Source organism: Melitaea cinxia, chromosome 23 (assembly GCF_905220565.1).
Source record: "Melitaea cinxia chromosome 23, ilMelCinx1.1, whole genome shotgun sequence".
Classification (NCBI taxonomy): Eukaryota; Metazoa; Arthropoda; class Insecta; order Lepidoptera; family Nymphalidae; genus Melitaea; species Melitaea cinxia.
Genome location: NC_059416.1, coordinates 3,562,685 through 3,587,763, shown reverse-complemented (window position 1 = coordinate 3,587,763; position 25,079 = coordinate 3,562,685). Strand labels below are relative to the sequence as shown.

The 25,079-nt window shown below is 33.4% G+C and overlaps 1 protein-coding gene across 1 annotated transcript; it reads right to left on the bottom strand.

Annotated features, from left to right (window-relative positions):
• Positions 1-714: 714 nt before the first annotated feature.
• On the bottom strand, positions 715-22,316 carry LOC123664943. The gene is made up of 14 exons (XM_045599309.1): positions 22,282-22,316; positions 19,726-19,741; positions 11,668-11,751; positions 10,983-11,068; positions 10,819-10,900; positions 10,262-10,343; positions 8,756-8,927; positions 7,099-7,324; positions 5,744-5,990; positions 5,495-5,636; positions 5,132-5,251; positions 5,009-5,068; positions 4,122-4,182; positions 715-833 (listed from the first exon to the last, which is right to left on the bottom strand). Exons 1-14 carry the CDS (start codon positions 22,314-22,316, stop codon positions 741-743), a joined length of 1,506 nt encoding a protein of 501 aa, XP_045455265.1. The 3' UTR covers positions 715-740.
• Positions 22,317-25,079: the final 2,763 nt, after the last annotated feature.

Sequence of the window (25,079 nt, the reverse complement as noted above, 5' to 3'; positions counted from 1 at the left end):
ATTATGCCTTTAAAACTAAGTAGTTTTGCAATATTCTTTGAGAAATGTATAGACGGAGCGTGCTAAACTCAAAAAAAAAAAAGAGCAATAACAGTCGACTGTTACCACACACTTGTTGTTATAACACAAGCAACAAGTTCCTTACCGTAGGAACAGACGACCGTTATAAAATATATTGTTGTATTATTTAAAAAAAATACGCCAACTAGTTAACACGTTCTAGTTGACTAAACCTAAGTGAAACCTAATGATAACTTAATTATTTGAGTTTTGTCTTATTCTATCTTGACTTATTTTATGGTGCGAGTATAAAGTAGATACTAAGGTATTTTGTTATTTCACTCGTAGCAGTTAGGAAATTTCCATTCATGACGTAATGTAACCTCGTTTAAACAATTGGTAAAATAATTGATATCTTGTAAAAAAAATGTGACTAATACTTAGTCAAATATTCCAAGTATGTCGACTCTCACTCCTCTGCTTACCGGATGAATATTATATTTTATCAAATTATCAAATTAATTAAGTTTCTGAATATGTACCAAATAGGGTTGTCAAAAATATTGACGTTACTTGGGGTCCTATCCTATAAAGTTTTGTATTTTGGATTATTATAATTGTTTGTTTACTCCTACTAATATACAAACACTTTATCCTAAAATAAAATCGAACGTAAAGTCAAACTCACATCAAGGTAGAAATAAGAAGGCAAACAAAGTATAAAAGATTTAATTATTAATTTATTGAGAAGACGATTCCTTCCTCCAGTTCACATTGAAACCGGTATCACGAAATAGCTGGTCCAGGTCATCTTGATCTAAATTCAAAGAGCTCTGAAAGATGAAAATTTATATTATACACTAACATTATAAAGTGGAAATTGGTTAATTTGTTTCAAGTTTCAATTTACGTATATCAAGAACTAGCAAACCTATTTTAGAAATTCATATTGCATTGGAATGCCTGTTTATTTGAAAGGCTCTAAAACCTTACACTTTGACCAGTAAAAGCAAAAGTAGAAATCATAAACACGGGAGATAAAACACGAATTTCTATAATAGTTCAGCACAGGTAGGTGTACAATTGCTTTAAGCAGCTCAGATGTAAGATGTATAGGTTTACCACTACGTCGTTGTACTTTTAGTAGCACAGATGTTACACTCAATTTGTTTTAAAAACAGATTCGATTTAGTTCAGTTAGATTACTTGAATTGAGTGAAACTGAATACATTTTAATATACTTTTTATCATATCTACTAAGTTTTATTACATTTTCACAAAAATTCACCGCTTAATATTTAATCTAACCCTTAGGAAATTAAGCTAACATTTCGACGGAAGAAATGAAGACATATAGGTATGTTAGTAAGTATGTGATTACATATATCTTGTTTTTTTGGAAGAGTCCTAATTGGTAAACAAACCGCTGTCAATCGTAATTCACGTTTTTTCCGCATTTATCACTCACTTTCACAACATATTAGCTTACGGACATTTGTAAAACTCCATTTACTATTTATTTCACTAAAAACAAATATCAATTTATCATTTTAAACACATAAAAACTACAAAATACGAATTCCGAGAGTACAGATAACTAATATTTTCGAATATGACATTTCAATATCTTTTTTTATAAGGCAAATAGGGATGTGGTCATAATATTTTTAGAAGTGAATGAGTATAAGTGAATGAACAGCATGAGCGATAAAATAGGCCATGTTCTTTAACTATATTTTAAAATTTCACGAATTATAACTTGTTAAATAATATTACAGTAAAGCGATTTGTTATTTATTTGTATTTTGTTATTAATTGTTTATTTTTCTTCTTTTTTTTTATGTTGAGCGCACAAAAAAAATGCTTACAAAATATTGCAAATGTCAATCATTTATGGTAAAGTGTTCATTGTAAAGGTTTTATTTTATATTATGAATATTTCTGAATATCAATTTCATCCTGAACATTTTTAATGCTATCCCATATAATATTAAAGTATACCACATAGCAACGGCATAAACGTTTACTGTAGTTCACAGGAAAAAATTTTGAGACTTTAGGATGAGACTTAAGATTACCCAATGAGAGCTTCGTGGAGTACAATGTTATTAGTCCTTTTTTTAGATGTTAGAGAGAGTGTGCCGCCGGCGCAAGGTTTTTTATTCATAGTAAATACAAATAATGTGACAATAATATTAATAGGGTCGACTTTTTTTAGACACAGGAGGCCCCTTTATTTTGTTGTAAATTTTATTTTTGGCTTTTTTTTTACCGACCATATCACATAAACGAAATATATAGGGGACTGTCCACTTTGTATGGGGGTTTCGGCCCCGAGTGGACAGTCACTGAGAATAATAATTATATATTAAGTTAGTAGTACTAACAAGTATGAATTAGAAAAATGATATAGTTTTGTATCCAGGTGTTTCATTTTTTGTTTTTTTGTGGATAGTTACAAGAAGGTTTCTGAAATAAAAAATCATTGTTTTGTTATTTTTGTTTTACTAATCGGATTCGTACGTTAACAGAATGTTATCTAAAAACTAGGCAGGTAGATTTAAAAATTCTTGAAACCTTTTTCAGCCCAAAAACCAAATAATTTCATGACATGGCCACAACAACCTACTGTCCGTCGACCAACCATGCAGTTGCAATAATATTTTTTTATGGCTTCTCTGCCTGACCTTTATTGTTTACATATAAAATAAATACAAAATATATTTTCCTACTTATGAATATGCCTACTGTGTATTTTACGTCGCAGTAGTGATGAATTCTCGGTTGACGGAAAACCTTATTTTGCTATATCACCATGAAAGCAACATCGAAGTCAAATGAATGTATGAAGCAAAAGTCTGTAGTTTAGGGTTGCCATAATAAATAATATTTTCAATAAACAAATAAATCGATTAAATCGATAATCGAATTTAATATAATTAATTGCTTGCTTTTTATTTAGTCAATAACAATGTTTCTAAAATAGTTTATTTTTCACCAAAGTTAAATGTTTTTTTACTAAATACACTTTTATAGACTTTTTTTAAACTTTTTTCTTATTAATTCGATTTAACAATACTTTTAATCGATTTTAACAAATAATTGATTTAAAAATATTTTTAAATCGATTGTTTGTTAATAATAATTGTTTGTTTAAGACTGGCAACGTGTTGTAATCAAATCACCAACCGAAAATAAACTAGAAGTATATAATTAATGAATTAAAATACTTATTAAATAAACTTTTCATCAGTTTATATTGATAAAACTGCAATTCACGAATAAACATGATTTAATTTATGAAAATTATTGGTATATTTGTTTTTTTGTATGAATTCTGTTCACCTTGGGCCAAAATGGACAGTCCCCTTTGTTGCCTTTTATGCTCGATGCTCGATTAATATTTTTTTTCGTAATTCTGTACCTCTACTAATTCTTAGCCAAATTATTTAATATATTATTAGTTTTTGAAATAATTTCAGCAATATGGTATCATTAAATATTTCGATGTTAAATTAATTTTACTTTGTCTATGGCTTATTGATATTGTTCATTCATTTGCTCTTTGTGTCACTTCACTAAGCTACACTATACTCTAATTGTCTGTGGTCATAAGTACGCCATATTTGTTTACCAATTAGGACAATTCCAAAAAAACAGACCTTAGGTACTCGTACACCTGACGTAATGTATACTTATTTTGTTAATGAGAATAATTGAGAACACTCGCCTATCTATTGAAATTTTGTGTTGACATTTTTGTTTATCTCAATGATTTTTATATTTACTTGATTTATGGTTTTACCCATTTCGTATTTAAATTCCTATAAAATTAGTTGATTGATTGATAGGTTCAAAGTAGTTGACATTCCCGATTATAATTTGACAGGTTTATGTCATTTTTTGTTGTTTTAGAGCGTAGACAGAGTAAACCTTAGAGCCTACTTAAAGCTTACACTCAATGTTTTTTTTTTAATAGTTTAACGAAATAAAAGTCGAATTTTTAAGTTCTCTGGCAGTTAATAGTTTTTTGTTTTTGTTTCGTTAATATTATTTTTGACGGTGAATTTAAATTTATGATCACTGTACCAGCTTCATATAAGTTACTTATAATACTTTACCAAAGATAATCGTTTCAGCTGTTTCTCTGGCGGTCTGTTCAAGAGCGCGTTCACACCGGGCCTAGGAAACCATATCATTTTTTAATAAAGTTTACTAATAAGCTATGATTCAGACTAACGCTGATTAAGCCACGCCTTTATCATTTAGGTTATATAAAAAAACTTATTGTAAGAATATAGATACGAAAAGATTAGAGCGCGAAATAATATTGTATCAGTCATATCATTGGAAAATTACACAAATTTTATCAAATACAGGTACACAAAATAAATCTGATATAAATATAAAGGAGCTGTACATCTAGAGGAGAGAATTCCAGTATCTTTATACTGGTGATATGGGATAGGGTAATCGTATCTGAACTGGATTATTATAGGTTTATATCTGGGTTGACGTTGAATTTTCCAGACTACATAAAAGTTGGTAGGTAGGTACAATGACGCGTTGTCGCAACGATCACAGAACTTGTTTGTGGCTGTTGCGCTGGCAGTTGCGGGTTAGATCCCCGCACATGACAAACATTCATATTGGCCATACAGATGTTTGCCTTGGTCTGAATATTTTTGTTGTGTTGTGCAGTCTTTGCCCCCACCGTGCCTCGGAGAACACGTTAAGCCGTCGGTCCCGGTTGTTATCATGTAGACCTGATATGGATCGTTACTCATAGTAGGGAATATATCCGCCAACCCGCATTAGATCAAAGGGGCCTATTCCCAGCAGTGGGATATTATAGGCTGAAGCGTACTTAGGTACAATACCAACTAAATGCAACCAACATCAAAAGTAAAATAAATTCATTTGTTACACTTTTTTCACCAAAAGAAAAACTGAATATTCATTATAAATAAAAATATTGTAGTTGTAACAGATTTTTATATCAACAAACCTCTGTGGTCTTTTTCTCGTCTTTTTCCATTTTTGCCTCAAGTTTGTTTCCTGTAACAGACTCAATAATTTGTTTAAGAAAAACCATGTAGCTCAAATTACAATGTTCTTATTTCGTACTTGCGTAGAAATATGATCTTTCTTTGTCATGAATATCTTGTTATATTCGTGATCAGTTTGGTCGCCATCATGTGCAAAGAAATTGTTTTGTGCATTATGTTCCCATATTTGTTCTTGTTTTTCTCTGAAATAATTTGATACGATTAATTTTCAGTTCATATTAGATATATCGCTCATGATTTTACTTTTTATCTGCGTTTGTAAAAATGGTAAAAAAAACACAGGAATGTGTCGTTGTCTGATTATTTGTATAAATGAAGGTTAATGTTGGAAAATATATTAAATAAAACTACTTATATCATATTTGAGCCGTGTTTACTTTCTATCCAACAATAAATCTGTAATAAGCATCGTCACATATTTGTACCTCAGACGTCCAAAATTGGGTCTCCTTGAAACCCACTGGTGGTATTTCTTCATAGTAAGTTGTTCTTTTTCGTTATTGTTGATTTCGAGTTCATATTGTAATCTATCGATCACGCGACGAGTAGATTCTTTGTCCAAGCTGACTAAAGATATAATTTCATTTTAATTTTAATTTTTGCCATAGATCTACCAATTGCGTATAAACTATTGTCAAGTACCTATAGAAGTACTCGTATAGATGATAATTTACCAAAATAGTCTATTCTAGGGTTAACAGTCATTATAGATTTATCTCGTCCCTCTAATGATGTTGCTTTCAGATGTCTACAAGTTGTAGTTGTTTCCTCTGTTGTCTTAGTAATTCTTCTAGTTTTTGTAGTTTCTTGGACTTCTGTTTTTGAAATATGATTTTCATCATTACTATCGTCAATTTCATATTCTTGATCTTCGTAATCATGTAATTGTTCATGATCAAGATTTTCTTTTGGTCGTTTTACCTACATAAACTTTACTTTTAATGTTGTGAGAAAATAAAAAATTAAATAAATATTATTCCTTGACACACTATTTTTAATTTCGGCTAAGATCTAGATTAGGTAAAACCGAATTTCGGGACCGTGGGGGGATGGGGGAGGAGAGGGTGGGAAACGCTACCCCTGGTACCACTGTCACACCTCGGAACCCCATGGTTATGGAGATATCCATGGTTAAAGTTTTGAGGTTAGAAGAAGAATTTCGAAAGTTAGAGGAACGCTTGGCTCCGGCGCTACGGGAAGTGCAGCCCTTGCGTGCGAAAGCACGCTCACTCATGCTCCGTACAAAAAAAAAACCGAATTATGGGGTTTTTGGGTGTGGAGGGTGGAGGGTGTAGGGGAATCTATACAAGGTAACACTGTCATACCTCAAAACCCCATGGTTATGGAGATATCCATGGTTAAAGTTTTGAGGTTAGAAGAAGAATTTAAAGCTATTATAATACCTTTGAGCTCGTACTGTTTGCATTGTGTGACAAATCGACACTTTTAAACAAAATAACGCATCAGACATAATATTCTAATAAAATTAGTAACATTGCGTGCTAGAATATAGGTTTAGAAATTCGAAAAATACCCAAAACCGAATCGGAGCACCCCACTGTCCACGTGGTCTTGGTCTGTCCTACCCCTAGAGTGTTTTTTTTTGTGCCGCGGAGGCGCGAAGGGAGGGCAGCCCTCGCCCGCCGCTCCGTTCCGCAGCGGAGGCTGGTCGCCGAAGGCGACCAGCCTCAGCCGCTCCTCTACGCATTCGTTCGCGCGCTTTCGCACGCAAGGGCGGAAGGGCTGCACTTCCCGTAGCGCCGGAGCCAAGCGTTCCTCTAACTTTCGAAATTCTTCTTCTAACCTCAAAACTTTAACCATGGATATCTCCATAACCATGGGGTTCCGAGGTGTGACAGTGGTACCAGGGGTAGCGTTCCCCACCCTCTCCCCCCCATCCCCCCACGGTCCCGAAATTCGGTTTTACCTAATCTAAAGCTTTACCTTAATTTCTTGTATAGGTACTAGCATCTACTGTTATAAACACAAAATTTTCACATTTACATCTTCTAATATTTTTAAAACGTACTGGAGCACAAAGCAGTGGATAAGCAGTTCTTGGCCGCCTGATAGTGTGCATTGGACAAGCAATAAGAGGTCCTGGAGTGATCGTCCTCTGACCGAGCATGTTGGTGTGAGAGAAGTCACAGACCAACAGCATCCGAGTATATTCAGACCCGTGGCGGACTGCTCCGCATCCAATCGCACGGAGATTCCAAACAGCTAGTTGACTAAAATGACCCCAAATTGTTCCTCTGAAATGCCAATAGTCAAAAAGATATTTGATACTTAAACGGTAGGTAGCGATATTAATGTTATTACATGTATTATATATTATAACGGCGCGTGATATATTTTAAAGGAAATAATTAAATTTTGATTTGATTAATACTGTTGCCATGTGGAATTATTTACGTTAATAAAGAAATACGTGCTTTATTACGATTATTGTATTTTGGAGCGGGTAAATACCGGATGGAGTTGTCAGTCAGGGGTCAGTTCGGTCGCTGGTCACTTTGTAGATTGAGATTGAGTATAACTATTTGTTTTAAATGTTTGTAAAACATCATCCATGATGGGCAATTCTGAGGAAGCACCCGCTATGAATAACCATGATGAAGAGAGTCCGGTCTATCCTGAGAATTCGCTTGGCGCACAGCCATATACATATATGCTGTATATATGTATATGGCTGTGCCTGCGACTTCATCCGCGTGGAATTAAAATATATATATTGTTCATTTCGCAGTTATGAAGAAGAAGAAGAAGAAGAAGAGGAGGAGGAAGAGGAAGAAGAGGAGGAAGAAGAAGAGGAAGAGGAGGAAGAGGAGGAAGAGGAGAAAGAGGAGGAAGAGGAGGAAGAGGAGGCAGGGGAGGAAGAGGAGGAAGAGGAGGAAGAGGAGGAAGAGGGGGAAGAGGAGGAAGAGGAGGAAGAGGAGGAAGAGGAGGCAGAGGAGGAAGAGGAGGAAGAGGAGGAAGAGGAGGAAGAGGGGGAAGAGGAGGAAGAGGAGGAAGAGGAGGAAGAGGAGGAGGAAGAAGAGGAGGAAGAAGAAGAAGAAGAGACTGAGAAACTGCAATACAGTAGCCTTGCAGCACTGCAGCGCAGCAGCCCTGCGACACTTGCAGCACTGCAGCATCGCAGCATAGCAGCCCTGCAACACCGCAGCACAGCAGCATAGCAGCACTGCAGCATTGCAGCACAGCAGCATAGCAATAATTTGATGGTGACGTGAGGTGTAAATCGTTTATTTATTTGTATCAATTAATTTTCTGTAGGTGATAACTATCTTGCGCGATAGGCTGAATATATGATTGGAAAAATAATTAAAAATATAGGGTACGAATATAGACCCACAACTCATAATATCGATGGAAAATCCTACGATTTTTTTCTATGGAAATCCGTAGCTTGTGTCAACAGTTATAATATTCGAACTATATTATCACTATTATTATCAATAATATAAATAAATAATATTTAAACCTATCATTCCATTTCATGTTCATATGAAAGATACTTCCTCAATGTTCGCGTTGTTATAGAAGTCTATTTTCTAGTAATGTACCGATTACGACAAAATATTTCCATTTCCTCATGAAATTTGGAATATAATAAAATTAAAATATTTAGGTAATACGTATTCTATTACCAAAATATTTCTTATAACAAAAGTCCAATTACTAACTTAGCAGTAAGTCTAAAAGGTGCAGTTAGTTGTTGAGGAGTCACTCTTCTCCGCTCACCCCACCAGGCGTCTAGTACGCGACGGATCGCACGTTGAGCGCTCAACTCGTCCGAGTCACTGGAACGACGCCAACGAACCTCGCCGACGCTTTGACCGGCGTAGGGATATCGAACTAAATGTACATTCTATTTGAAATATATATTTCTACTAGCGGACCCGGCAGACGTTGTCCTGCCCGGAAAACAGCTACCCAATTTGATAACTTAAATACCGATAGCAGCGCCACCTACCGGGTCCAATTGAGATAAAAACTACCATATCTTCCAAGTTAGAAAAAATTACAGATTCTTACAAAATTTGATAAAAATTGATTCAGTAGTTTCAGAGCTACATACAGATAGCAGCGCTACCTACCGAGTCCAATTGAGATAAAAACTACCCTATCTCCCAAGTTGGACCAAATTACAGATACTTAAAAAATTTGATAAACATTGGTTCAGTAGTTTCGGAGTTACATACATTAAAATTTTTCATTGTTAACGCCCGTGATCCTTATTGGGCATGAGTTATCCTAAAATCTGCTTATCGATCACATATAGGAGATTCGTAGCAAATTTGGAGTCGATAGGAGCTATAGCTTAAAAACGGGAATTTTCAATTGTTAACGCCCCCGCAAGAATAAGTAATGTGAAATAGCTAGTTGATACCATTTTTACTGTATATAAATTAAATTAAAATGCGGTCTACGATTAAGATCAATTTAATCATTAATATCTTACGTAAAATGCGCCCTAATATATTATTTAACATGAACTTTATTGAATAGTAAAAAAGTTCAAATTGACTCTACATTTTAGTTAGAAAACGTTTGTATGGGAAAAAGAAAAGGGCCGTTTTTATTATTTTCCCGGAAATTATTCGAATTTTTCTCACCGTATGAACCATCCTCGTACTTCAAGGAATATTTTAAAAAAAGAATTAGCGAAATCGGTCCAACCGTTCACGAGTTTTGCGCTTAGCAACACATTCAGCGACTCATTTTTATATTATAGATTTAACCTTTTAGATAGCTTAGACGTTTCTCTTAAGTTTTATTTTTGTTTTGACTAAATTTTATATTTATTTATTATTTATTTACCTATTCCTACACATACATTTACGCATTATCAAAGATTTCCTCTACCAACAAAAAGCAGCTGGAGCAACACTGATGTTTAAAATCATTCCAACATGAAGCTCAACTGCAGTTTTGCAAAGAGCTTGTTTCCAAGTTTGTTTCACGTTTAACGTTTGAAATTTCAGTGGCGCTACCAGCATTTCAAAATGCTGTAATTTGTCAAATTAATTCAACAATCAACATTCAACAGTTCAAATAACAAGTCAGCGTAAGTCTTAGTATAAATAAAGCTTCCATTACGAGACAGCTATTTAATACTTAGTACTGGCTGAACAAAACTGTTTTTTTCCCCTTCCAGTACTTTTCTTAGCCGAGCAATATTAACTTACCAGTAGCCCGACAATCGTCGTGAACAAATTGGCACTGGTCGGCTAGCCGTTGAGCCAACTGAGCCAACTCGCGATCCCAAGTCTAAAAAACATGAACATGATGAACCATGAACATAACATTAACAAAACAGGCAAAATTTTCTGTGTTATTATTATTGTGTATTTAATAATTAATAAACGAATATCTAAAGATGATGAAAAAAATGCCAATTGAAAGAAAGCTAAGAAAGCCTTGTATGTTTTATAATGCCGTTTTGAATTCAATTGGCACTTTTAGTTTTCAGCTACTTACTATATGTACTGTATTCCTTTATATTCCATTTGTATAACAAATACAAATAGGTACCTATTTGCTGTGAAAATAAATTATCTACACTTGCCACAGTTATATATATATATATATATATATATATATATATATATATATATATATCTAATTAAAATAATCACTACGTGCTTATACTGATCTTAAACAATGTACATATATATATTAGAAAGAAACCTTACCTATTACATTACAATAAATATAAACCTTACCTTATTAGAAGAAAACTTACGACTAACATCATAATCTGAGGTTTGGGAAGACGTGCCCCACCACGAACTCGTTCATTTCCTGCCGCGATGCGCTGACGACGTCTGTAAACACAACATTTGTTGTTATAAAAGTTCGAATTAAAAATTTAAATGAAGCCATTACAATATAATTATAGAGTATCACCTGTTGATATAGTGAACGACGTAGTATTTCAAATCGTTCGTGAAATTGATATGAGAGTAATTCTGACAGAAGAGTCCGGGTTCGGGCTGAAAGTTTTACTCATTTTATATATTGGTGTCGAAAGATTTTTTTTTTTATAGAAACTTTACGTAACGTATCAGTTTCAGTCATACGAGCTAATTTCCTGTTTTACCACACAAAAATTTTCGTAAACGCTGGAATACTTACTAATGTTATATGTAATCAAAACCCTAACAATAAAGTCAATTCAACATTCAGAAATTTTAATTTTTTTTTTTTTTTTGGAGCCCTTATACAAAAAAATAGTTCTTAGTAGACGTTTATTGACTATTAACTATGTTTCTGCCAAATTTCAAGTTTTTTTGTAGCATAAAAAATGAAGGATTTGCATACAAAACTTGTAAAAGCGCTTGGATCCCTTTAATTTGGCCCTACCGAAAAATCCGTTCTTACCGCAGCCTACTAACTACAAACTACCTCCCTGCCAAATTTCGTCTCTGCGTCTAGCGGTTTTTGAAATTTCGTGATGAGGCCTAACGATTTTATATGTACAGGTAAGTAGATTCCATAGTTTAGTGGTTTATGTCCCAAAAATTCTGTAGCATTTAAGTAAAAAAGAATGTAAAAATTATATGAGAATTAAAAAAAAAAAACAGTAACATACTGAAGGGAATTGACAGGCAACATGGTGACCCTTGCCCTGACAAAGGCGCCTATAGCGCAGCGCGCAGTACGGTTGGTCTTCTATCTCCGACGCAGTTATAGCGACGTATAAAAATACCAACACTTTTAGCAGCATGGATGTACAACTGAAAATTTATTATAACTTATACTTGTATAGTAGGTATAGGTATAAATATAAGACGTTTAGAACTTTTTGTCCGAAGAAATTTTAAACGTGTATAAAAAAAAATAGTGTGTGTGTCAGCTCCGACACACGACTGGAGTTTACTCCTTCAGATCGACTGTCTAAATAGGCACAAAAAAGGCTTACTAGTCTAAGAAAAAGATTATTTCCATTTCAAATCAGATAATGCCATCTATCGGAACCCAATAGCGTTCCGATAGATGGCGTTAAAAAAAACGTAACGGGGTTATTCGTTCAGTAGATTTTACTCCTATTTTTTTATACCTGGGGCTTATATGCAAATCGATAACTTAAGGAGTAAGCTTCAATAATATAAATTTGTAATAGAGCAGCGTATTGGAATAAGATCTTACTTCTTATTGTACATACAGATATACGGATATCATATTATTTACGTTAAAAATAGGGTCTATAATAATTCTATTCTAAGAGGACGTCAGTCGTTACTCATAGTAGGGAATATATCTGTAAAACCGGCATTGGAGCAGCGTGGTGGATTAAGCTCTGACCCTTCTCCTATATGGGGATAGAGGCCTATGCCCAGCAGTGGGGTATTACAGGCTGAAGCGATCAGTAGAAACGTCTTACTTTTTATTTTACGGAAATATACCTTTGGAATCCATTTGATCATAATTTAGGTACGTCTACGTGAAGTCTACATTTTTTGGGTATTATAGTGAATATATAAATAGCTAAGGTTTACCTATCATTAACGTACCAAGCGTTTTACGTTTATAATTACTATATCTCGTTGAATCCCTAGAATCATGTATTATATCCTACACCCATTCAAATTAACAGCCTATATGCGGAAATTAAAAAGATAACAAAAAAGATTAATAATGATAGACCGCTACAAAAAATTTAACTTGACCAATATCTTCACTCACTTTATAAAATTTTAATTTACATGATTCATTTCTAGCTTCAACATTAATTTCATAAAATAACAATAATATAAGTAAAAAATATTAAAAAAATGTAGTTTTGAAGTCTTCTATCAAAACATTGTCAAATAATCAGTCAAGGTAATGATTTTTTAATAATAAAGATTAAAAACAATTTTTTTATCACACAAATTAAATACGTTTTACATGTATAGGTACCAATGGAATTCCTAATAAGTTTATATTTGCCATATTACTGTTTAGCGTTACTTATCTTTTTATGGCATGATAGCGATATGTATTTTATATGCATAGTAGCTGTGTCCACACAAGTACCAATTCTTAAGGAATTTTAGGACGAAAATTATACTTTTATCTGGAACTTAATTTACTGACATCCCAAAACCACCGAAAAAAAACATTTTTTTTATGTCACTAGGTCGGCAAACAAGCGTACGGCTCACCTGGTGGTAAGCGATTACCGTAGCTTATAGACGCCTGCAACACCAGAAACATCGCAAGCGCGTTACCGACCCAATCCCCGATCCCCCCAGGAGCTCTGGACCATAACGAAGACCTGTTCCTATATTAATAAAGACATTCGTTTCTCCCACGATCCGTTCAATTTCGAACATATCATGTGTAAGCATGGATAAAAATGAAACAACAGCTTTATACTTAAATTTTTATTATGAAATACAATAATTTATATGTCAGGATATTTACATCGTTTCGTTACGCCTTACTCTAATTAATACACATAACCTACTCCGACTTTACACTTACATACAGTACTCTACAGTGTAGGCACGGAAATGTTAATATTAAAGTTACAATGAATATTCCGAAAAAAATTCGGTCAGTCATAATGACTTGATCATTTATGAAAGTGATCATTTTACTCAGATGACAATATAACTAGTATACAGACGCTATTCTGCTATTAATATCGAGCAATAATGGTACATCCCTTTTGTCATAATAGGTGACTGACAATTTCCGTATTCTACTAATTTAGTGTTGCCATGACCTTGTAAGATACATGAGATTACCGAAGCTGTCAAAACCATTTCTCTATTACTATTTACTTAACCACCATTGTTTTATAACCATAGCAGCAGACTAGCGTCTTTTGTAGTGAATTATCCACTGTACATATTTATAAATTTAAATAAATTAAAAATCAGCGCAAAGTTTTAATATGAACTACTGACTTTTTAATAAGGTAAATAAGAGAGCGAAATAGCCTCAGTTAAGAATTTAATTCAAAATTTTTGTAGGATTTTCAGATATAAACTATTCACCAATAGATTACACTTAATATTAATTATAAGAAAATTTTAATGAACAAGTTATCATTGTTGTGTTTTTATCACATTCAGTTTTAGATTTTTCCAATTTAAAACATTCTATATTTTTTTTCTATAAACAAAGGTAATATTTGATTAAAATTCCTACTAAAATATTAATTCCTACACATAATAATTTTTTGTACTGTTTTTTTTTTTATGTTTGACATATGACAGTCACCGCAATATGCCCACACTGTGTTGCCAGGGACCACAATATTATATTTTTGATTAATGTCCGCTAATAAATGATAATATACATAATATGTATTTACATTACTATATTGTATTATGAAATATGCTAATAGAACAAAAAAAAAAAAACATAATTTTATAAAAGAAAATCTAAAAAATATAATATTTGTCACTCTATTTATTATTTCGCAGTTTATACAAATAGTATATATTTTAGTACTTTGATAAGATTCTTTTCGGACTCTCGTTGAATGCATATTTTAGAAATAAAACAAGAGCTACAAACAAGTAACATACTGACCGTATCATAAAAAATTATAAAAAAAGGTTTTTTTTTTAACTCTGTAAAATAATAAAAATGTCTTTTTAAGTGTGAAAATGCATTGAAACCGACCCACAAAACATATACAAACTGCGCGTTACCGGATACAATTTTAGTGTATAGCAATTGTTACGGATAGAGCAAAATTAATAGTGTGAAAATTTTAAGTTACAAAAAAATACTTTAATTCAATTCTTAGTTGGCTTTTAGTTGTTAAATTTGACAAATCATTTCGTGTCAATGTTAGTTAAATTTAAACTTAAAAAAAAATGTGTCTGCATAATGGCATTTGTGTGACGTAATACAGACTGAACATTAGTTATTCGCACTATCCTTAACGATGTATCTAATAAACGTGTACCTTGTAAATGTCATAATGACACGTACTATAAGATGCCACAGACTTTATTGCTTTTAATGAGCACAAACATTGAGGTAGACTAACAATTTACGTAAGGAAAAAAAATAATACTTTATATGAAGTTCATGTGGTAAAAATTAGTTAACACAAATTGTAATTTTAATCATATGGAAAACGCTTCGTCATAATTACAATATAATTAAAGCCGTGTTCCTACATGCAGAAAACAGTCCGTTTTGCGTACAAACAGCTCGGATTACGCTTTAAAACATCGAATGAAACGAACGAATATAGTATAATAAAATTTATGACAAATAAAGTAAAAGTTATACGTACAAAATGTTTAAAAATGTCTCTACTGTAATAGTTGGCAGAAGAACTACTTGAAGATGAAAGAAATAGCTATGTAATATGTAAGTATTTCTACTAACATATAGAAACTTCATTCACACCCACTCACGCGTTATTTGAAAGAACGAGACAGCATAACATAGTTACAAAGGGCTGGTTGCTCGACACGATTAGTTAGGTTATGGAATATTTATAAATAAAATCACGTTATTTGTTTACTCATTAAAAAAATCAAAAGAAAACACAATTATTGTTTTGACACTAGAAAGACACGTTTACTTTTTGTTCTACATATTTAAAGAATATTCTTTAAACTGAGGTCTTAAACAGGCGGGAATGATGCAATGTTAATAGTTTAATTCCCACGTAAAATTGACACGAAAAACGAGGAAAGTAGCAATAATTTGACAAGTGACTATTTATCAACCGCCGTTTTCTTTGATAAACGTCAAAGTAGGCTTTGTGCAATATTATACTTGACTTTAATTTTATTCAAATCTTAGTTACAGTTATAGTTTTTGTCTAATCACAGTAAGAAAATAGTGCAACATCAACGTCATTTAGCTTTATCGTAACCTTTGACCATTTAACTCAGAATCCATTAGAACGTCTTTTTGACAGGTTCACTTTAACCGGTCAATATGAACATATCATTCTAATTTGCTACCTTTTAATGGGTATAAGGGCTTGACTAAGCTAAATGACAGCAATGATTCACTATTTACTTAACGCGAATAGGCTATGGGTTACATTGACAATTACAACTATAATTAACATGTACAAGCAACCTGCCCTTGCAACGTCTCACTCGCACCAACTAATGGGATATTCGTAAGGTGACAGCGATATATTCTATTTTACTGTAATATATTTATTGCCATCTATTTCTTTCAACCGGTGCTTTAATATACATCGAAAAGACAAACGATTTAAATTATTGGAGTTTAATAATTAATTTAATGAACATGACCAAATTTTAAATTACCTTTTTTTGTTAATAAATAAAATTGTCACCTTTGCGTTTTTTTTTTGTTTGTTGAGAATACGAATAAATATCTCTTTAAGTCGATCAACATTTTATTCAATTTATTTAAATTGATTTTACATAATTATCTTAAAAATTGATTTCGACTGCAACCATTCGATCGCCATATTTAAATAGTAGTGAAGTTATTCGACACTACACAAGATGGCGGTGTTGTTGCGGTTATTTACTAATGTAGGGGAGGTAGGGGAGGTTTGGCACTACCTCATTCCTCAAAATCTATTCTAGATATTTTTTTCTACCACAGCACTGTAGTTTAATAACTGGCAACACCACTTACCAAAAGTGTCAGCTGTCATTTCACTTGGTTGTCAAGTTACGTGCGCTTAACGGTTTGTAGCGTAGAGAAGTAAATATTTTGATTGTGATTTCAAGAAACATAACAAAGAAATCTGCAAGAAAGTGTAAATATCTGTGTTAACTTCTTCTATTGTGTTTAATGAAGATTATATTTACCTGTCAGTAGGATTCAACATTTGATAAAAATAAACTTATTCAAATCTATTTGAAAAGTGAGGTGATGGGGAGCATTGGGCACGCAGGTACGGTAACGCAGGGAGGTTTGGTCATGCCCAATGCTCCCATTGTTTTTAGTGTATTTTGGTGTAATACTTTTGTGTTTTTTTGATATGCCTATTGGATTGAATGGTTAAACATTTCTTTTCAGGACAATGCCGTTTTCATTTAAAAAGAAAAATAAGCAACGTGAAATCCCTAAAGATGTTATTTTGCGCGTATTGGAAGAAAGGACCCCGCACAATTTGTATGGAAAATGGCTCTCGGCTAAATTGGCTGAAATTTTGCATAGGGATAGTTTTCAATATGCTGATCAAAAGTCTCAAGGGGCACAAACCCCCAAGTTCAACCCACGACCCTCTACAACCCCCCAAACCCCCCAAAATTCACTTTGCAATAATCGACTGCAGTTTTGCGAAGAGATAGGCACCAACATGCTTAACATAATTCTAAACTATACCCCCTCAAAATAGACCCCCGACCACCTACAGCTCGACCCCACACTCCCACCAACCCCCACACCCTCCCTTAATTCACTTTGCAAGAATTAGCTTAGGTTTTTAAAAGAGATGGATATCAACATGCTGGTTGAAATTCTCAATCGAACCCCCCCCCCCCCCCCCTAAAATAAACCCCGACCAACAACCCCAGTTAAACCCCCAACCACCCTAAAATTGAGTAAAGACTCGTGAACGTACCAACTATAAAGCTATTAACGGAGAATACTGCTATTCTAAAAATAATTTTCTTAGGGTCCACAGAATACGGTGATTCAGCAGTCCTTTTCAGGATAGTAGACCCGATCTTTATCACTTTTGCGAACTTTAGTTCGTGTTCGCGAAGCAGTCCTTTCCAGTCTTAAACGAACTTTTTTACAAAAATACGATGTTACGTTTGTAATGGAGAATTCAACGTGGGACAGTTGGCATTTATGAACGGTGATGACAATGCTGATAAACGTCAACTTGCGATTACTAAAAGGGATGATCATAGACATTTACCCCTAGTTCTTAATGAAAATTCAAGACTTTGCATCAACTGCAACAGGTCAATAATAGATGAAATAACTTTAATTAATGACGATCCAAGCTGTTTGCGATTGAACGTTCTAATGCAAACAGCATCGCGTTCGTGCGTTATTCGTAACGAACAAAATAACATCCAGAGATTGTCTATGCAATGCAATTCGTAAAAAGAAATATTTTTGTTCCGGATAATGTTCGCAGTTGTGGTCATCATTTAGACAAGAATAGCTATCTCCTCAACCATATTCATTAGGGTTTGTTAAGTTCGCAAAAGTGATGAAGATCGGGTCTACTATCCTGAAAAGGACTGCTGAATCACCGTATTCTGCGGACCCTAAGAAAATTATTTTTAGAATAGCAGTATTCTCTGTAAATAGCTTTACAGTTGGTATATTCACGAGTCTTTACTCAATTTTAGGGTGGTTGGGGGTTCGTGTGGGGTCGTTTTGGTTGGGGTTGATTTTAGGGATGGGGGGGGGGTCGATTGAGAATTTCGACCAGCATGTTGATATCCATCTCTTTTAAAAACTTAAGCTAATTCTTGCAAAGTGAATTAAGGGAGGGTGTGTGGGGGTTGGTGGGAGTGGGGTTCGAGCTGTAGGTGGTCGGGGGTCTATTTTGAGGGGGTATAGTTTAGAATTATGTTAAGCATGTTGGTGCCTATCTCTTCGCAAAACTGCAGTCGATTATTGCAAAGTGAATTTTGGTGGGTTTGGGAGGTTGTAGAGGGTCGTGTGTTAAGCTTGGGGGTTTGTGCCTTGAGACTTTTAATCAGCATGTTGAAAACTACCCCTGTGCAAAATTTCAGCCAATTTAGCCGAGAGCCATTTTCCATACAAATTGTGCGGGGTCCTTTCTAAAGAAGGAAAAATTAAAATTACTGCGATGAAATATGGTATACCCAGGTCTAACCTTCAAAGATACATAAATCAGGGTGGCGTCGTGAAAGATATTTCTGCTAAATTTATATCATCTCAAATATTCACGAAAGATGAAGAAGAAAAAATTTCAGAATATCTAATAACATCCTTCAAACTAAACCATGGACTGTCAAAAATGAAGGCACGCGGATTAGTTACACGCTAAACCAGCACCTTCCCTCGCCAGTTCTTGTGCTGCTGGACAGTCACGACAGCCATATTTCAGTACCAGTTCTTGATTTTTGCAAAGAATTAGGCATTGCTTTAATGACTTTTCCACCGCACTGCAGCCATAAACTGCAACCCACTGACTGTCTCCGGACCACTCAAAACTTATTATAACACTACTGTAACAGATTGGATGGTAAGCAATCCTGGAAAAACAGTAACAATTTAAGAAATCCCAAAATTAGCAGCTAAAGCCATCCCACTTGCATTCAAGTTGCAGAATATTCAAAGGGGATTTGAAAAACCTGGCATATGGCCACTCAATTCAAACATTTTCTCCGATGAAGATTTCGCTTGTTCTTCTGTAACTGATCGCTGCTTGCCGGAAGAGGATAATGTTCCTACAGAACAATCGATTTCAGACCAACCTGTCATGGAACAACCTTCAACAGAAGAAAATCAGAGTCTAGAGAATCGTACAAGTTCAAATGTGGAAGTCGCTGGGCCATCTCAACTGGAATCGTCCTCTAGAAGCCAGACTAAGGGCACTGTCAATGTAACACCTGATTTAGTAAGACCATATCCAAAGGCCAGCCCCAGGAAATTGCATGGCATGAAACGGAAGAAGGGAAAAACTAGAGTATTGACGGACCGAGAAAAGACTTATAGAAATGGAGCAGAAAGACAAAGAAAAAATAGGATCAAAGAGCTTAACCAAAATCGAAAATGCTCTAAAAATACAGGACAGAAAACAATTCCGAACCTTGCTGATGAACTTACTTCCAAACTAGAGAAAAACAGGAAGATTAGCAGCGATGATGAAATAGAAAATGTTTCCGTTTCTGACGAAGCCCTTGTTGAATCTGAATCGGAAGAAGATTTTGATGAAGACGATGAGATCGTTCTAGATAGAAATTTCCAGATCAATAACTTTGTGTTAGTTAAATTTGACACCAAAAAAAACTGTCTATCATTATGTTGGAATAATCGAAGAGGTTAATAACTCCATGGTAATTGTCAAATTCATGAGAGCGAGTAAAATAAGAAATAGGTTTATATTTCCTGAGATCGAAGACGTAGCCAGTGTCCCCCTGGAGGATATAAAGACAAAATTGCTACACCAACGACATGGATGAAACGTGGCAGCTTAAAATATAAATTTGACAAGCCTCTCTGGATCATACCAAATATAAGTTTAATTAATTTCAACATCGTGCAGTATTGATTCTAAGTCACATTGTTTAATTTTTCTAAAGTCTATGATAAGAAAAAATGTTTGTATTACAATTTTTTATAGAAATGTTATATAATTCTTAAGCATTGTTAGTATAGTAAAGCAAAATCGTGCATATTAAATACAGTGCCCAAACCTCCCTACAGGGGTGCCCAAATCTCCCTCCCAGAGAGGTTTGAGCACTTTGGACCTGTGTTCGAAGATCTTTTGTAACTTTGAGACTAATTATAATACCAAAATTTTTCTTAGCAATAATTACTGCCCAATATGCGTGCTCGTTATATTTGGAATAAAATTTTGATTATGATAAAAAATAGCAGTTTTATTAACATTTACGTAAAAAAGTGCCCAATGCTCCCCTTCCTCCCCTATTTATTTATATATGTATATTACAAATTCTGCTTTATTTTAAAACTTTAATATAATGTTTTATTGACTTATAAATGACTTTATATTACTGACTTAAATATTCAAAATGAATAAAATAAATAAATCTTGTTTGCGCAAGTCATTCAATACATTGATTAAAATAGGTACTAAGATTATTATTAAATTATGATTAATGTAAAATTAATGAAATAAACATTTAAATACTTATATTTATCGAAAATTGCCATATAATAAGCTGATTGCTTTTTAAATGGCAGTTATAATTTAAATTATAAATGAGAAATAATTATATAGGCACTTATTATGTCGAAAATTAATTTAAAATATTCGAAAAATAATAATAATAATACATTGTTTGAAATAGATAATAATAAAAGGAGATCGTATATGTGAAGTCGTGCATTACATATAAAGTGTATATAACAATTGGTGTTTCATAGGAAGCAAATTTTGACACATGGGTTCATTTATATTGGAATAGAAGTAAAAACTAGCTTTCATTTTAAATCGGTCAAAATTTGCCCATCTACTAAGTAGTAGAAAAAAGGTTAAAGGTCGTTCACACTTACGTTATTTTGTAGAACTATAATTAAAATACGATTATGACAACATATTTAATATTTATTCATTTATTTTCATTGATTTGTAATATTTTGAGATAACATTACGAATTACAATCAAAATAATGACACGATATACTTAAAAGTATTAAGTTTTAATTACGTCTACAGTAATCTAATTTTCAACCCCACTCGGGATGCTCCATATTTTGAGCAGGCAATTCCTGCTGTGACCTACCTTTAGTTTTAATTTCACAATGTATAAGAATATAAAGGTATTATTTTATAATTGGCAGGCAGGCATTAATTGGCAAGCTTCGTCGAGTCTTCAGTTCGAAGATTCCGGAATACTTGAAGAAAAAAGTCTTCGAGCAAGGCGTCCTGCCTGTGTTAACATACGGAGCCGAGACGTGGACACTGACGAAGGGACTGGTCCACAAATTTAAAGTCGCTCAACGTGCAAGGAAACGGGCTAGGGTTTCTCTCAACGATAGGATTAGAAATGAGACTATCCGCGAGAGAACGAAAGTAACCGACATAACCCACAGAATTAGCAAGTTGAAGTGGCAGTGGGCTGGTCATCTGTGTCGCAGGACCGATGGCCGTTGGAGTAGACGGGTCCTGGAGTGGAGACCGCGTCTTGGCAAACGCAGTGTGGGACGTCCTCCGGCCCGTTGGACCGACGATCTACGTAAGATTGCCGGTGTAAGCTGGATGAGGATTGCGGAAAACCGGGATGTCTGGCGCGAACTTTGGGAGGCCTATGTCCAGACGACTTACGACGTACGACTGCCATGGGCTGAAGTGATTTTATAATATAATTAAGTTATTATATCTTCGACGATAATACAGAGTTATGTAAGAGAATTTTTTTTTGTCCGCCTAATAACGTAAGTGTGAATGTACCTTAAAGAAAATACTCGTAAAATAAAAAAAAGTTAGTTTAACTAAAAGATATTGGCAGTAGGTGAAAAATTATATAATTTTTAGTATATAAAAAATAATACGTAAAGCTACCGTTTTCTAATAATTGATATTTATTTTCACCGTTAAAATACATTTAATAACTATGACTATACAATAATACCTATCTAGAACTAGCGATGTTGTGTCCGAATCCATGCTACTTTTGTTGCTAAGTAAAGGCGGATAAGAACAGTTTAAACAAACATATATATGTTTAAATTCTAGTTATATATATAAACTGAACATTTGTTTAGAATAAAAATATTTTTTGAATTGAGATATAAATCCTCTTTATAATAAAAAAATGTGATAATTCGAGTAGTATTTTGTTATCATACATTGTCAAATATAATTATCTGGACAATACAAAAAAAAATCTTAGGACTAGATTAAATGTAATTAAAAATAAAATAAAAACACTAGTGATGTGACTAAGCCGACAAAGACACAACATCGATAAATGAAATGCCTTCACTATAAAGACTTTACACGATTTTTTTACATATCAGTCGTATGAAAAAATATAATTGAATCGCGTATGTACAAACATTAGTACTAGTGACGAACTTCATGGAGCTGATCGTGTGTACCGTACTATTTTTAGTACAGTACACATTCGATGGTACTATACGTATATAAATTGTGATGTTATGTATCACATCGTTGTAATAAGACGAAATAGTTACGAATAGTCGGAATTAATCACTGTATGATTTAGTGATATACTAGATAATTTTATAATAGTATTTTAGAGAAAATTATGTGTTCAGCGTACTAAACTTGGTATAGTATCACTAGTCTTGTGTGTGGTACGTGTGATGTAAAAGATTTATTAAAATTAACTGATATGGGTTTTAAATGGGGGACCATAATTTAATTTAAAGATACACACGAGTTTATCTGGATTGGATTATAAATAATAATATGTGTATGACAGACAAAAATAGAATAAAATCTATCAATATAACCAAAAAAAAATTGTCATTTCAAAAGACTTGAAAAATGTTTTTCTTATTTATGGCCGCGAAGTTTTGCGGAAATTGTATCAGTACTTTTTTAATTTGAACAGTTTATATTTATGGGGAAAAGTTATTATTACTTAATGGTTAAAGTAAGTAATAATAACTCTTCCCCATAAATATACCCATATATAACAAACTAACGAATTATTTTCAAATGTCCATAAAACATTTAGTTGCATATTACTTTTGGTTGTTTTTATTTAACTATCTAAAAAATTTTTTTTATTATTCCGACTAAAAAGTACTTAATGTTATTATATTAACAGAAATGTTACGGTGTTGAATAAAAAGTTATCAAGCACCTTTGTAAAAGATCCTAATTAAACAAAATACAGGTTACCCCTTACTATTACTGGAGAAAACAAAATTCAGTCAAAAATCTATATGATCCATCGTTTTCGTGTTATTGAAAAAATATTTAATATATATTAAAAAAAAACATCATTTTATTGGCATAAATGCATTTGGCAATCTCTCGAAAGGAAGTTCAAATTATAGTCTATTTAACTCGCGTCATTATTAATTAAATACAAAAATTCATTATTATACAAATTCTTTCTGTATAAAAAAAAATCCTACTAAATAATATATTCGAGATTATAACTGTAATTCTAGCAGATTTTTAAAGTCCATTTTAAGCAATATTAAGCGCCCTAAAAATCTCTCGTGATTTTACAATATTCAAACATCGACCACAGAACAGAGAGCATTAGAAATAACAAAAGACACTCACACGAGTCAAAATCATAAAATTTTTATTCATATCCAAAACAAGACATGTCAAGACATGTCAAGACTAGTCTAAGAAAGACAAAGGAACGATTAATTGCTATCACAAGTCACTTCTATACCTCTGTTCCGTGGCAATGTTGTCGTCAGTTACAAAATAATGTCCATTTCGATACTTATCCGCTACGCACGAAGCTGTGAGTATTATAGTTCTAACTCCATTGAGCAATGCACTAGACCCTCCTCCTATTTACACATTATAAACCCCTATTTACATTGGTTTTCTCTTCGCCACCTGGAACAATATATATAAAAAAAAAATTATTATTATTAACTGACTTTTGCGAATGTCAAATTAAACGAATATCATAGATACCGCCCAAAGGTGTTGTAACCAATAATGTATGTGTGATATTCACTTTCTCATATCTCTTAAACTATGCGCCCGAAATACACACTGATTATCTCCATACGATGGTCTTAATAGTGAAGTAACTTTTACTCATAAGAATTAATATGTGTGTGTGTGTGTGTGTAGCAGTAACACTTATTTTTTCAATTTTAATAGCCATTTGGAACAAAATGTCACAAAGGTTACCTCACCATTCATTTACCTTACCAGAGTTACCTTCCAAACATTTTTGTAGTACATACATTTTATTAAATTTTCACTGACCAATTACTGATTTTTCTTTCGACTCGTTTTGAAATAAAATATTAGTCAATCATACGCAAGAATAATATAGCTCTCCGCTGGTAAAGTAAATTTCTAAATCGGTTCAACAGTTCTAGGTTCGTCCCTACAAACATACAATCTTACAAACTTTACGTCTTTGTTATATTATATTTAGATAACTTGATTTAGTTCTTTGAATTTCTATAATTAATTGATTCTTCGATATTTATATCGTTCAATAAATTTTCGAACATCCACCCACTTTACTTTATCTAAGTTAGTTAAGACTCTTCTCTTATATGGAGAAAGAGGTCAATGCCCAGCAGTGGTACCAACCAATCAATTAACCAATCAATCAGTTTTCCAAGTTTAGAAACTGTTTTCGCCCCAGCTACTGAGTTTGACTTGCCTTTTAGGCTAGTTCGCAGTAGGGTAATTTAGTCGAGTCCGTCTGTCCTCTGTGTTACGTTCAATACTTTGGTATAGTTACCG

Excerpts from the sequence above, each read along its gene's own strand:
- LOC123664943 (XM_045599309.1), bottom strand. The coding sequence starts at position 22,316 with ATGGATTCGGACACAACATCGCTAGTTCTAGATAG. Across the intron at positions 10,901-10,982 it reads GTCGTTCACTATATCAACAG|ACGTCGTCAGCGCATCGCGG; the intron begins GTGATACTCTAT and ends TTGTGTTTACAG. Across the intron at positions 10,344-10,818 it reads CTCAGATTATGATGTTAGTC|ACTTGGGATCGCGAGTTGGC; the intron begins GTAAGTTTTCTT and ends CATGTTTTTTAG.